This window comes from Pteronotus mesoamericanus, unplaced genomic scaffold (assembly GCF_021234165.1).
Source record: "Pteronotus mesoamericanus isolate MK-2021 breed Mesoamerican mustached bat unplaced genomic scaffold, CSHL_Meso_final contig_75, whole genome shotgun sequence".
Taxonomy (NCBI): Eukaryota; Metazoa; Chordata; class Mammalia; order Chiroptera; family Mormoopidae; genus Pteronotus; species Pteronotus mesoamericanus.
In genome coordinates, this window is record NW_026555249.1 from 8,855,236 (window position 1) to 8,869,808 (window position 14,573).

The following is a 14,573-nucleotide window of genomic DNA, read 5'->3' on the forward strand; positions in this document are numbered from 1 at the left end:
ACAGATGGCGTCTGCTATCCCCCGGGCTCTCAGGCACCCGCTGACTTCATCAACAGTCTTAATCGTTGCAATTCCTCGGCGCCATTCTCCGTTTCTTCGGACCCCCTCAAACCAGCCAGTAAAACCAGCTGACTCAGCAACACACAGTTCCTTTGGCGTCTGTGGGGCATTTCCTCTGCGTTAGTGGAAAGGGGTGCTCTTCTCTTCTCTTCTCTTCTCTTCTCTTCTCTTCTCTTCTCTTCTCTTCTCTTCCCTTCTCTTCTCTAAGGATTGGCAATGACTTAACTCACCCCATCAGGCCCATCCACAGTCTGGGCTGTTTCCCAGGCCCGCTGACCCTTGCACGTCTCTTTCTGTTTGAATCTGTCTTCTTTTACAGGCTCTGTCACACCAGTCAACACTCTAAGCTTGCAGGCTCTCCTTGTTTCCTGAGTCAGTTGTATCTCTCCAATAGATGTCTTCTTGAGTTAGGAACCTCGTCAGGATTATTTCATCTCACACTGAATGCCTAGCATGTTGCCGGTGCTGATCTTATCCACAGAGTTCAGTGAATTTTTGCCAGAGGCATTGTAAGTTCTGTGCGTTGAGGTGGGATAACGCTCCTGCTTTATAACTATATAATAAACAACAAAATATTGGCTTTCAAAAATTACTTTCATTTCAACTTCCAGAAGTATGAAATTATAGCAAAAATTCCTGCTTCTTTGTTTGGCCTTGCTGTAAATGTCCAAACCAATTATATTGACCAATAAACTGTTCTTTATTGTTTCATTGTTAAATTAATTTATGTTATTTGTTTAATTTAATTATTGTTTATTGTTTGTGTTGTTTGTTTAACTGTTAATGCCATTTCATGCTTCTAGGCCTTAATTTCTTCATCTGCCAAGTAATTTCTCAATTCCCTTCCAGCCTTTCAAGGTGTCTGATTCTAGGGTGCTCATGTCAGTGGTATTTTTTAAAGCTAAACAGTGGTGATATTGAACAATAATTATCTATTGTTCACACTCCTATTAAGTCTTATTTCATATCTTGTTTTGGTTTTTCAGTCTTGTCTGAACCTTTACCGTTGACCCCTGAATCCCTGAAAGTGTCCATCAATTCTACACAGCAATGTCTGCATTTACAGTGGAGTGTCCACAGTCTTACTTACCATAAGGAATTAAAAATGGTTTTTCAGATAGAGATCAGCAGACTAAAAACATCCAATGTCATCTGGGTGGTAAGTACTTTTTGTAATGGATCTGTATTTTACACATGCTTTTCCAGTGCTATGATCTGTCTTCTGTAACATAACAAAAAATCCCAGTATAGAAACATTTTAGCAACTCAGAAGCTTTCCTAAACAATTGTGTTTCTCCATTTTTCGTGAAGAGGCTCTGGGACAGAGCGACATGACAAGTTTGGCTTGGCAGGTCAGCCAGGAGATGTTTAGTAAATGGATCATCCCTTCAGCTCTGCTCTGCCACTAAGGAGGCTCTTGGGTCTGTCCTAGTGAGTCCCCAAGTCCATGAGATGAGCCATCTTACTCCTCTTCTTTCTTCCTGGTCCACCAGAGGTTTTCTTAACAGGATGTCCTAATTTGGCAACATTTTTCTTGCCAGTGTTGCTTCCAGTCAGTGTCTTTGCTTATACTGCTCTGAGAAAAGCCAGGGAAAATGAGTTCTAACGCTTTGAGTCCTGGTCGGCAAAGAGCTTCTTCAAGGAGCCTGCCGGAGGGTGGCTTATGGTGCCCTTTGTTGCCTTGCAGGTGGCTTTTTCTATAATGAATTTAATAAAGAAAACCCTGATGGTCCCCCTCTTTTGCCTTTGAGTTATTTGCGATAGAGTTTTCATTTGTCTTGGTTCCAGTCTTGGTTGTGTGTTTTGCCTGATGCTCCCTCATCCAGTACATTGGGACATGTTGGTGGCATCTTTCAATGATCCGTTATGGTCTGGGGAGCCGTAGGAATCTGCACATACATGCTGTTCATTCATTGCCGCGGGGTGTTGAAGGACAGTGGGTTGTTTTCTCATTGAAGGGGGATGGAGGAGTTGCCCGGGGAAAAGGCAAACACAGGGAGATGTCTTTGCTGGGGAACCTCTATTTGCTGCCAGACTGAATGGGGGGTACCCTTCTCTCAGGCGGTGGAAGCAGGGGTCCAGGGGTCCAGATGCTTAGCTCCTTTAGTCAGCCATAAAGGCCCCTAGTTTTAAAGCCTCTGGTCACTCTCCACATTCACTCTTGTATTTGAGGTCCAGGGAACGGCCTTAGTCAAACATAATGCCGGCTCTGTCGATTTGGGATCGACAGCGGGTCTGTGGTTCCGCCCCCGCACGGGCAGCTGCGCACAATGAGAGCTGTCAGTGATCTGCTTTTACACACCAGCGCTGCCCGCGGACAGCTGTTCCCCTCCCAGCACCAGCGCATCTTCCTGCTGTCCCACTGCGCGCTAACGTTTTCTGTCTTCTCATAAATGTCTGTATATTTTTGATGGATACGCTGGTTGTTGACTTGGACCTGGTAAAATATCAAACAAAGGTCATGCTGAGGCTAAGAAGTGCCTAAGAAAAAGAAATTTGAGGGAAGCGCTGGAGGAATTTGTGGAAAACTAACACTTAACACCATTAGCAAGGGTGACATTAACCTCAGACCAAGGGGATCCCATTCTTCATTTTTCTAAAAGACAGTTCTTTCTGTTATCATGTTAGAGAAAATAATGACAGCCACGGGCCAAGCTGATTCCATTCTTTATTCTCTAACAGGCAGCTGTTTATACCTGTCTTCACCTTTGAGTCATGTACCGGTTCTCTTTTCAAGGTACAGAACCGCAGAGGATGCAAAGCTCTACTGCCAAGGCTCCGGATCTTCGGGAGCAGAGCTTTGCATCATCTGTGGTACTGTCTGCACAGCCCCCAGCCCTGCCTGACCACTACCCCCGCACCCCCGCCGCCCCAGAGGAGAAAGCCAAGGTACTGAGGGAATGGCTGTGCTGCGCCAGGGGACGGAGCCAGGGCACCCTTCACCCTGTGCCCAGACAGGGACAGTGGCCACGGACAGCCTCCCGGAGTCATCCCTGTGTCCCGGGACAGATGATGCCGTGAGTCGTCCTCATCTGGACCTCTCCGGCCTGAAGTCAGAGAGAGACACAGGGCCCCTGCCGGGTGGGGGAGAGGAAGCCAAGAGAGAGAGGACACTCTGTCTAGACCCTAAGCTCCCTTTCGTGGGGTAGCTCTCTGTATGCCAGTCTGACAGGACCTCTGCTCATGTAGAGAAGGGGCAGCTTTCTGGGTTCATGTCTCAGGTGACTGTGTTCCCAAAGGAATATCCAGGGGCCACGGGCGGACAGGGACCCTGAGCCACGGCCACTCAGGTCCCCGCTGGCAGCCGCCCTGTGCGCGCACGGTCTCCCCCGGGCCAGTCCTGCCCTCGGCCGCTCCAGCCCGGGAGAGGCCGGAGAAGGCGGGAGAGGGCAGAGGAAGGCAGAGTTGAGTGACAGCTGAGCGTGCAGGCAGACTTGCAGCACGAGTCACCCAGGGCTAAGCTCACGCTGCCAGGCCGAACCGGTGACCGACCTCTGTGTAAATCTGTGTCTGCCAGTGCCGATTACGCTTGCCACTTAGCAGCCCAAACACAACTCACCGCATTTTTAAAAAGATCACTGAATCAATGCATTCAGGAAAGTTTTGTCTCCTCCCTCTCAAGGCCACACACACCACAAAGCACGAGTTGTAGTTAGACAGAATCCACGCGACTCGCCCTGGGAGGACTAGAACCCGCTGCAGGAATGAATGAATGAATGAAGTCCTTCAGCCCCTGGTTGTAGGCCGAGGGCCCGGGTCTGGGCGCTGTTCAAGGCGAGGGTCTGCGAAGAGACATACGCATGGGCTGGGCGTCTGAACCGCACGAGGGGCGGTGCAGGTCGCTGGCGAGGTGCTAAGCGGTTGGGGTTCAGCCTGACCCCCTCTAGGAAGTGGGGGGAAGGGCTGTTTGAGCCAAGCATGTTTTTATCCTGAGATCAGTCAAAAGATGGGGAGCGACAGGCTCTGATGGGGAGGTTTTAAAAGCGTACCCCACCTGTCCCGTGGAGGGCAGGTGGGAGAACGGGGGAAGGTGCCGTGTGGCCAGGAGGATGCAGGCTCTGGGTCGGTCCAGAGAAGAGGCGCCTGGATGGGTGGGGACGGCGGGGACAGCAGTGGCCGAATTTGAGAGAGACGGAGGGGAAATCCAGTGTGTGGCTTGTTGATATCATAGAAAGGTCACCATTACTGGTATTGTTCCTTTTCTTCTTTTTTTTTTTTTTTTTTGCACTGGCTCTTAAGTTTACCAATATATAAACAATATTGTACTAGAAATTGCTCAGATTAAATAGTGAAATTTGGATGGATCAGGACCTCAAAACTGGTAGTTAACAAAACATGTTTTATAATCTAGAAATAAAGTAATGCAATGCAGTGAAATAAAAAAGAAATGATTTAGAAGCCGGAGTTCCACAGGGGACGTGCACGAGCAGGTGCCGCCCCGGTGGCTAAGGTGTCCTCACTGCGGGGCTGTGTTTAAGGTTGGCACTGTGGGCAGGGGAAGGCCTTCAGGGGAGGGAAGGCCTCAAGACCAACCCCCTCCAGGTCGTGTGTGACAGGCGCGTTGCCCTCTGCTCTTCACTGTGGGAGCTGCCATCCGTCCTTTGAGATGGATGCAGTCTCAGTTATCCCCAGGGAGTGCAAGGTGTTTGCTGTCACCGTCTCTCAGCTTTGGGGCCAGAGAACAGGGGTTCTGGCTGGCCCACTGAGGTGCACAGGCGCCTGGGGCCGGGGGCGGGGGGGGGGTGGCAGAGGTGATGAAGAGCGAAGCTCAGTCCCTGTTCTCCTGGGACCATGCTTGAGTCGGGAACACAACCACCGACGAAACGCCAGCAACTGCACCCCGTACGCAGAACGCCTCCAGGGGCGAGGGATGGGAGGAGGCCAGTGCAAAGAGCCCTCGAGGAAGGCTTCGCGAAGGAGAAGGGGTGGAACCTGGGCTTGAAGGGTGGGACTCATCCCCCAGGCAGTGGGAGTGTGGCGCTGTGGGAGCAAACACTGAGGCGGGAAAACACCAAGTTATTCCAGAAATGCGGGGCAGACCACCGCGTCCAGAAGAAGACTCCTGAAAGGGAGGGTGGGTCGGAGTCAGACCGTAGGTGGCCCTGAACGCCAGGGCGAGGCGTGGAGGAGCTGCTGAAGCCCATTGAATTACGGAACAAACGTACCAGTGTCTTAGAACGATTAAGGCTCAGAGCTGTGCTGAAGGACCAAACTGCCGTTCAGCTTGGACAAGCTTCCCAGAGAACAGTGTGAGACATTCCTGTGCGACTGGCATCTCTGGGGACTAAAGATGCCGACAGGTGGGGCTCCGGGGAGGGGATATGGCCCCTGTGGCCACCGTATCCAAAAATACAAGAGTAAAAAATTAAGGGAGATATGGCGAGCCATCTGTTGGCAGCAGGGAGACAATGGAACTTGCGGGTACCGTGCAGGACCGCCTTCTCTCCTGAGGCTTGGCTGGCCTGATCTGACCTGGCTGGAAGTGAATATGAAACCGTGCCCATCGCTCTTGTTTCTTTTTAGGAGGATGACTTGATTCTCTGGAATTTTCTTAGTAGGTCCTATGTGCCCAGCACCGTGAGCCCCTTCTATCTCTGATCTCTTCCCCCAAGACTTGAGCTGCTTCAGTGTCCCATCACTTGCTCCATGGGAGCCCCTTGGAAGGGGAGGACTAGAGTGGGTGGGAGCCGAGTTTTGGGGGGGTGTGAGGTTCTGGCTGGTTTCTGGCTGAGACGTCAGAGAATGGGGAGCTGGCTGGGTAGCCATGGCCAGTGCTCACTCAGATTGTGGAGTTGCAGTGGATGTGTGCTTTGGGATAAGTCCAGTCCAGCCATTTTCCAGGACAGCAGGGCTCTGTTTTCCAATGTTTCCTCTTTATTTCTAGGGGAATTATAGCACCACTGTGAAGTGGCAGCAGGTTCTGCACTGGAGGTGGGACTCTGAGCTCCCTTTGGAATGCGCGACGCACTTTGTAAGGATGAGGGGCAGGGTGGAAGCACGGCCCTGGAGCGACTGGAGCCCGTGGGAGGCAGCGGATGGTAAGAAGGTGCTGAGAGAGCGAAAGGGTTAATAGGTAATATTATTTGGGGGTCAGCAGTCCAACGGTGGAGGCCCCTGCGGGGAACACGATAGACACCGGCGGTCATTTCCCTTGGCTCCCATTAAAACCAAAATGCATGGGTGTGAAGCTTGGCCCCAGGAAGTAGATGCCTGAGGTCTGGCCTCTGAATTTAATCATTGAAATAATTATGCAAATCTAGACCATTTTTATTTGTTTTCCAAACGTGTGACACATGTTTATTACAGAACGCTCAGTGAACCGAGCAGCACACAAATTGTACATACGTTTTTATTAGAACACCACACGAAATGTGCACACAGCTAGAACACGGGCATAGCCTCCGGCGTGACTGTGCAACTCTGCCACTGCATCGCCAAAGCAGTGGCGAATGACCGACAGTGGCCGCGTCCCAAGAAAACGTCACCGACAAAAGCAGATGGCGGGCCGGCATTGGCCCCTTGGTTAGTTGGCCAGGATCCCTAATGCAGAGAGAAGTGTGGGGGAACGTGGGAAAATGAAAGCAGTTCTTTAGTTGGAGGAGCGAAGTGATGGGTGAATGCGTATTAAATATCTCAATTTTGATGATTTTGTTTTGTTGTAATTAAAATTCAGAGTGGGCACGCTGCCGCGGCTCATGCTTCAGCTAAGCTACAGGCCAGTTCTAAAGCGATGATATTTGGTTCTCTCAGTTACATACCCGGCCAGGCTCTCTGAAACTCCTGCCCTTAGACTCACTTTTTTTGTGAAGTTATTTATGCCAATTTATGAACTCAAACGGATAATGCACTTACCCATGAGTGGCCTGGGGAATTAGTTTAATACTAAATAATAGAATTAAATCTACATTCTAGCTACTGTGTTAAGCACTGTGCATCTTAACTTAGTCCTCACATCTGTCCAGTGAAGTATATGGTATTCTAATCCCCACTGCACGGATGAGGAAGCTGAGTCACAGGTCGGTTAAGAACCCAGGCACCGTCATCGGCCGCTGATGGGTGCAGCCAGGTCGGAATGTCCAGAGGCCCTGCCCCTAACAGTGCGCCTACCACTGAGGGAGGGACAAGCTCGCAGACAAAACAGAGATTGAAAAGATAGTAATGAGGAAGAAAGAACAGCTTTATTAATAATATATCTATTTTGATAAAATAGACTATATTTCTCAAAACTGCGATCTCCAGAGCAACTCAAGGATAAATGGGAAACCCAATTCTTCCTGACCCGCAAAGCACTGGTTCTCAACCATGGTCACACGTTAGAATCACCTGGGGAACTTGAAAAAACGATCCTGTGCCCAGGCCACTCCGCATGGGTGACGTGAGCGGTGGCAGTATTTGCGATTCGCCGGGCCCACAGCTGCACTGTGGCGGGCTGGCTGTGCTGGGCGGTGGGAGCTCCCAGGGAGACGGCTGGGAGGGCAGGCGGAGCGGTGGCAGGAGGCACCCCTGGGGAGGACAGTGACATTGCTTAAAATGGCAGAGGGGTAAGGACTGAACGTGCTGACGGGCCACGCAGCAGGAGAGGCTGCAGCACAGGGAGACACCGGAGTGGCGGGCGTGTCTGAGAAGGTGGGAGGGGATGCGAGATTATGCAGGACGTGTGGCTTTAGAGTGGGCCAGGCCTAGCGGGAGCAACCGTGGCTTTGCCACTTTGATTGAACTGGGCTCAGTGCTCCCTGTCCCGTGGTTGTGTGGGTTCGGAATGACATGAGATAACAGACATACCACGTAAGACAGGGCCTCCCGCACGGCTTCCGCTGTCAGAATCGCCCGGCACCAGCCGCCCCGCAGCAGCCCTCCGCGGTCACAGCCCTGCAGGTCGATACCACGATGGCGGCTTCCGCGTACCAGCCGGAGCGGTGGTGCAGAGGGCTGTTCGGTGAGCGTGCATCAGCGTTTATAGGTGTGCGGTACACATCTGGGCTCCTATTTTCTCCAGAAGGTAGAAGAAGCTAAGAGTGTCGAGAGTGAGAGGGGAGGAGGCTGGTGTGAATTTTGAGTGATCTTCTAACCGAGATGTCTTTTCTTCTCTTGTAGCACAGGGGTCTCTTGGAAATGGCTCACTGTTCGTTTTCCCCGAAAAGAAGCTGGTGGAAGAAGGCTCCAATGTCACGATTTGTTACGTCTCCAGGAGCCGTCAGAATAACATATCCTGTTATTTGCAAGATGACCTGCTACATGGAGAACAACTTGATCCAAATGTGTCTGTGTTCACCTTGAATAATGTTCCTTTCATTAGGGAGACGGGGACAAATTTCTATTGTCAGGAGGAAATGACAAAGGCCATAAAGGGCCTCGTTCTCTTTGTCTCAAGTAAGTATGCCCATTCTCTGTGCCTTCTCTCCCCATTTCCTAAGGAATCGGTGGAAACTTCTTTACCAGATGACAAAACGGCCTCAATTCCATGCCTGGCCTCAATTTTCTTTGGTTTCCTAAGTCTTGCTACAGAGACTGGGAAAAAGATACCGTGGAGCTGGACTAGCAGGATTTCCTGTTTTCTTGTCTTTGCTAACCGTTCTGTTCCTAGAAACCAAGAGTGTTCATGGGGAGAAGGGTCAGGTCAGGGCCTGGAAACGCCCAGCTTCGTCTCCGCTGGGCTGCGGTGACCTCAGGGTGGCAGGGCAGGGGCGGAGTGGCGCGGGGCTGCCAGCGGGGACCCCGGGGGAGCCCCGGCTCTGTGGTTCCGGGGCACTCAGGGTGGAATCTCCTTCCCCCGCAGGCCTGCCGTCTTGGCCAAGCTTCCTAGCCGCTCTGAGCTGGTCTCTGCCTCTGGGAAAGGGGGTGGGCGGTTGTTCTGCAGATTAACGAACATGGCCCTGCTCAGGTAGCTGGGTGGCAGGCGCCTCGCCAGCGAGCCTTCACAGTTCATGAGCGCTGTGGTGGCAGCGGTGGCGTGGGGACACTTTGTTTGGTGTAGGTCTGTGAGCATGTGTCTGGTGGCCCCCTATGTTCTGTGCTGAGATGAGCCTTCCCTGCACATTAAAGCCCAATCTACAGCTCTGCCCTCGCAGCTTCCCTGACAAAGGGCACCTCCAGGCTCCCGGACACTCGGTTTATTTGTGCTCCTTGGAATGGCCTCTAAGGACAGCAGTGGCTGCGGGGAGTTGGAGGCCTGTACCAGTCCTTGGACCTCTCAGCTCCCGGCTCCTGACCTCAGCTTGTTCCCCAGATCTGACTTCTGGCATCCCAAGCAGAGCCCCCAGGCTCCCTGCGAGCCGCTGCATCCGACGTGAAACACCAGGCCGCGCTCACTTTGTTCTTTCATGCTTTCATGCGCTGAGTCTGTTATGAGCCAGACTCACGGAGTGCCTCCTGGCAGGTGCGGGGGAGGGGGACCACTTCCATCCAGCACTCTCCGTGCTGGCCGTGTGCAGAACATTGACCACCCGTCCCCAGGATGCCCAGCTGAGCCCAAGGGAAGGAAGGACAGGGGCCACGAGGATGACACACCTGAAATGGGACTTTCTGGAACTGCCCACCTATAAAGGGAAAGGACCCATTTCATGATCCTTTTATTGCTCAGAGTCGCTCTGTCGTTTCGGACCCCGCAGAGAGCTTCCCGCTTTATCTGTTTTGAATTTAACTGGGTCTTTCATTTGTTTTCTTCTTCCTATGGACAGAAGTACTTGAGGAGCCCAAGGACTTTTCTTGTGAAACTAGGGACTTGAAGACTTTGACCTGTACTTGGGATCCTGGGCCCAGCACTGACCTGCCCAGCTATCCGTCCACAAGCTACACTTTATTTGAATCGTAAGTTAGCTCTCATTCTGTTTTTGACAGACTCTTCTTTGTTTGAGGTGCTCATGACGACCTAACTAAAGCCACATTCAGATGTTGCATTAAATTCAAACAAATTTTTTAAAACCACCCTGGGCCTCTTTAGCTGGTCACAAGTGTACAATGCTTCCTACTGGGGTTTCGTGAAAGGAACGTGTAGCATAAAAATGATAAGACCATTAATGGTGAGTCTAGACGTGAAAATATTTTCACCTGTTTAAATAATAGTTCCATCTGAGTCTACCCAATTTCTAACTTTTTAAGAATGTCCAAAGTAAATTAAGGAGAGTTCCCACCACCCACAAGGGGGAGTCAGTGATGCATCGATCCACATTCAACCACGTAAATCCAACTCGTGGAAACAGCGTTTTCATTGTTGGTGCTTGTTGGTGATGGATGGATCTTGTGTGGAACATAGTTCTAAAGTCACCAAGTTGCCCCGAGGGAGACAGGAATACACATCGGTGTTGACAGAAGTGTAAACCCTGAAATTTTTTGTGTTTTTGTTTTTGTTTTAGATTTTCTGGGAAAAAGAAACTTTGTAAAGAGAGAAACAAGTGCACTTGGCAGGTAGCTCAAGACTCGCAAGAAACATATAACTTCACGCTCGTGGCTGAAAACTACTTAAGGAAGAGAAGTGTGAATATTGTTTTTGACCTGGCTCATCGAGGTGAGACTCTGGGTGTTTAGATCCCAGAGGGACTAGTGACAGCTTGATTTAGGAGACAGGTGGCCTGGTGAGGTTCAAGCCGCGCGCTCCAACCCGCCTCTTGCAGGCTGTGGTGTCGGCCTGTTCTGTTTTCAAAGCCTGTGCGGCACTTTCCAGATCTGTCCCCATGCCTCCCAGGGGGCAGTCTGGGCCCTGGGCAACAGCCTGTGAGCTGGGTCCTCAAAGCCCTCGGTGCCGTGACTACGATCCGCGCATGCGCAGCTGGGAACTGAGCGCACGAGGTCACCAGCAGCGGGACGGGTTCACTCTCCCGGGCCCCTGCCTCTCCATGATCTCTCTGGTACTTTTCACTTTTCTGAAACTCGACTTTTTTCCTCCAGCCAGAAATTGAGGATTTTTTTAGTTACCCCATTCTGACACTTACCTCCACTATGGACACAAGCGTTAGGAAGGGGGAAAAAAAGTCAGCTCCGGAATGCTTCTAATTCTGGTCTCTTATTTTGGTTGGACTTTGGGTCCTGTTATATATTCTCCCCAGGGGTAGCTTCTCCAAGTTTGGATGCCCCTCCACAATCTGCCTGATTTATTTAATTTTAAGAGTTTTCCAGTGGTTTCTTTTTATATTTTGTTCAGAGTTTCTAATATAATCAGGGAGAAAGAAAGGCTGTAGTTGGTTTATTCCATTCTGGCTGTAAGTCCGGTTTTGTTTGCCATTGTCTCAAAAATAAACAAAAAATTCTCACTGAATAAATAAATGAGGAAATGAACTGCTTATTTACCAAAGGCTTTTGGATCTATGCTGGAATTTTTTAATTTTTTTTTACTTCTCCTCCCGCTCCTCCTCCTCCTCCTCCTCTTCATCCTTCTTTTGGCAGTTCATCCAATGACTCCCTTTAAAGTGCTCCTTGAAAGTATAAGTGCCACAAATGCCACCATGACCTGGAAGGTACCCTCCACTGGGAATTCTTTCATATTTTTGTGTGAGGTTGAACTCCATGGTGAAGGAAAGGTGATACAAGTAAGGAGACTGCTTAATATTCTATTTTCAAACATCCCTTTATGTCCTGAACAGAGAGACTAGGGAATAAAATCTCTCTAAACTCTTATCTCTGTAGGGGTTTAACTGGTATGGGTTTAAAGATTGAAAGAGGTCCCATGAAATTGAGGTCCTAGACTTTCTGAGTTGGGAAGGGGGCCTTAGGGATATTTCTTTCCAAAGAAGAACTAGTCAAACCCCAATCAGGATGTGTTGTGCTGTGATCTGGCTTTGCGATAGAGTATGCTCCCCAATACCTCTGTCTTTTTTATCAAGCAGCACAATGTTTCCGTTGAGGTGGATGGTCAGTACGTCTTCAGGGAGCTGGAGCCTGCCACGGAGTATGTGGCCCAGGTCCACTGCACCGCTGCCAGCCATTTCTGGAAATGGTCAGAGTGGGCTGATCAGAAGTTCAACACACTCGAAGCTGGTGCGTGCAGACCCCTCACATTGAACTCAAGGGTCTAAACTGACTCATGGGAGGTGGATCGGCTTCTCTGAGAGCTCTTGGTTGTACCAGTAGCTGAGGGGAAAATATTACAAAAGGGACTGGGTGCTACCTTTAAAAATCAAAAATAAAAATAAAATAAAAACGGAATTAAATGGTTACTGAGACACGAGTGGGAAGGCATCCACTTCAAACATTGGCCATCAGTGTTATTTCTGCTCTCTTATTTTCTCTCTGATCTTTGTGCCGAAGTGGTTTCTAAGCTACGGGCATCACTTGATTCCTGCTGGATTTGTGGCTGTGCAAATCAGCATAGACTTTTAACTCAGAGCTGGGGACAAACAGAGTGTCCCTGCCAAGGAAAGCATTGATCTCATGCCAGACAACTTTAGGCCAAGTTTGGCGATGCAGCAATATTTGGAAATCTAGTTATTACTGATAACTAGTCTCTGTTCAGCAACAGCAAGCTGTGAGTCCTCTCTATTATGACGTTAGGGGTCCTTTCCTCAAAGTTGACAGAACAGAGAGTTTTTCTCCCAAATAACTATACCTTAGAGCTCAAATAGGCCTCAGCAGATTAGATGGCACAGCCCTCCTTTAAGATAGTGAAGTATTACTGTTGCCCAGTTTACTGATGAAGCAACTTGGGCCCATAGACACTTGCATAGTTTGCAAAGTTAATGAATGGCAGAGAAATAATAATAATCAATAATAATAATAAAAAGTAAAAAAGTCACAGAGTCAAAAAGTGAGAAGCAAGCCTTGAGGTTATTCATCGTCACTTCACTGACCAAACTAGAAGTTGGAACGTATCGTCCTACTCACACACTGTGACCCAAGAACTTTCCTTGGTTAATTTCAGCCCCCTCCATGGCTCCTGATGTCTGGAGAGACGTGAAGTCAATGCTGGGATCTTGTAACGTAATGTTATTCTGGAAGGTAAGAGGCACAGATTCAGAAAGGTGGCCACGTCCTTCCCTGTGAAACGAGCGGATTTGGGTGCTGTCTTCCAGCTTGGGGCTCTTGGAGAGGGATCTCGCCACAGAGACAGCGAATGCCCCCCGGCCCCCAGGGAGGAGCCCCCCTGCACACCCCTGCGGCGAGTGCTTGCCCTGCTTGCTCCTTACAGCCCGCTGCCTGGACAGCCAGTTCTTTGTTAGGACCTGCATCTCTGTGACTCGTACTCGGGGCTCCCCTAACTTGCACAGGGCCCAGGGCATGCGGGGTGTCAGGCCTTGAGCGCCGGGCCCTTGAGCCTGTGTGGCAGAGAAGCAAGCGCTGAGCTCAGTGCCAGGTCAAACAGGTAGCGATGATGGAGAGGAGCGTGCACACAGGGAGTCGGCCCACAGAGAGAAGTCGAGCTCACCGAGAGGCCGTGGGGCGGGAATGCGGTCAGCTGTCCCATCATTGTCATTGGGTGGCGGCGGATCCCGGGGTGGCCACAAGATGTTTTCCACGGTCCGTGGACCACCCAGAGGGCCTATAAAATAATGCGTGTGCAGATATTCTAGTTACCATTTAATTGACAAAATAACTACTTTGCAGAACATGATGTTAAGAAAGGACGTTATTGTGTCCATTCCTTTGAGGATGTGGTTAGGTTATTTTAACTGGGGAATTTTACTGAAAGCAAGGCGTCACAGGCAGGCCTTGCTGGGGTGCTTTCGGTCAAGCCGGAGTCCAGGGTAACCCTGAAACCGTCTCACGAGTGTCACTGGAGAAGCACATCTTTAAAAGTATGGTTACTTGAATAGCCATGGTATTTATGATGAAAAGCTATGAGTCAAGCTAAAAAACTGTAATGTCAACCAGATGGTGTCCTTTGGCCTCGACGAATGTGCCTCTCGGTGACCAGGAGGCCAGGTTTGGTTCGGAACTCTGAAGTGCTCAGCGCTTGGCACCACAAGTCATGCTGGGGGAGCTGGCCCCGGCCTCCACCCACCCCACTTTCCTCCCACCTCCATCCTGGCTCTCGCAAGCAGTGCACGCGTGTGTGCATGTGCCTCCTGTATGTCTATGTTCTGCCCACACCCTGAGCAACAGCCATTCCCAGCCCGATCTCATGGCTGGGGGTGGGGGCACCATTTATTCTTAGGAGGGTGGGCCCGAGGGTCGAGCCCTGCGAGCCGGCTTGAGACTGTGATCAGGTCACTCTCTGCAACCCAGAGAATCCTCTAGAAAGGGGACCGTGGGCTCTGGGGATGGGGGGTTCATGGTTTGAGCGTGGTGGGAACAGGAGTTGGACTCTCTGCTAGGGTTCATGCATGGCTAGAGAGTTCCCTGTTGTCCCCATTCTTGACTTGGTCACTCTTCTGTGACACACTTGGGGGGGGGGCTCACCCCCAATGAGCCTGTTCTCTACTCCACTTTACAGAAGATGGCCCAAGGTCAAGCCTGGCTTAGAAGGTTATTTTCTCCAGTAAACTGTTGTTCTGTTTGTGTGTGCATTTGAGGGACAGAAAAGATGACAAAGTGATTGTGCAAACTCCTTTTAGAGGAAAACTCATTTTGAAATGATTATCAAT

The 14,573-nt window shown here is 50.3% G+C and overlaps 1 protein-coding gene across 2 annotated transcripts in view; it reads left to right on the top strand.

Annotated features, from left to right (window-relative positions):
- Window positions 1-14,573, top strand: part of OSMR (oncostatin M receptor) — a 41,595-nt gene that overhangs the window by 13,035 nt on the left and 13,987 nt on the right. The window contains exons 3-10 of one of the 2 annotated variants that reach the window (XM_054583955.1): window positions 1,047-1,219; window positions 5,945-6,098; window positions 8,155-8,430; window positions 9,738-9,867; window positions 10,413-10,564; window positions 11,440-11,582; window positions 11,880-12,030; window positions 12,911-12,987. In XM_054583955.1, coding sequence (XP_054439930.1) covers window positions 1,047-1,219; window positions 5,945-6,098; window positions 8,155-8,430; window positions 9,738-9,867; window positions 10,413-10,564; window positions 11,440-11,582; window positions 11,880-12,030; window positions 12,911-12,987 — 1,256 coding nt within the window. Of the gene's footprint in view, window positions 1-1,046; window positions 1,220-5,944; window positions 6,099-8,154; window positions 8,431-9,737; window positions 9,868-10,412; window positions 10,565-11,439; window positions 11,583-11,876; window positions 12,246-12,910; window positions 12,988-14,573 lie in introns of those variants that run through there. The other variant, XM_054583954.1, reaches the window with a different exon arrangement.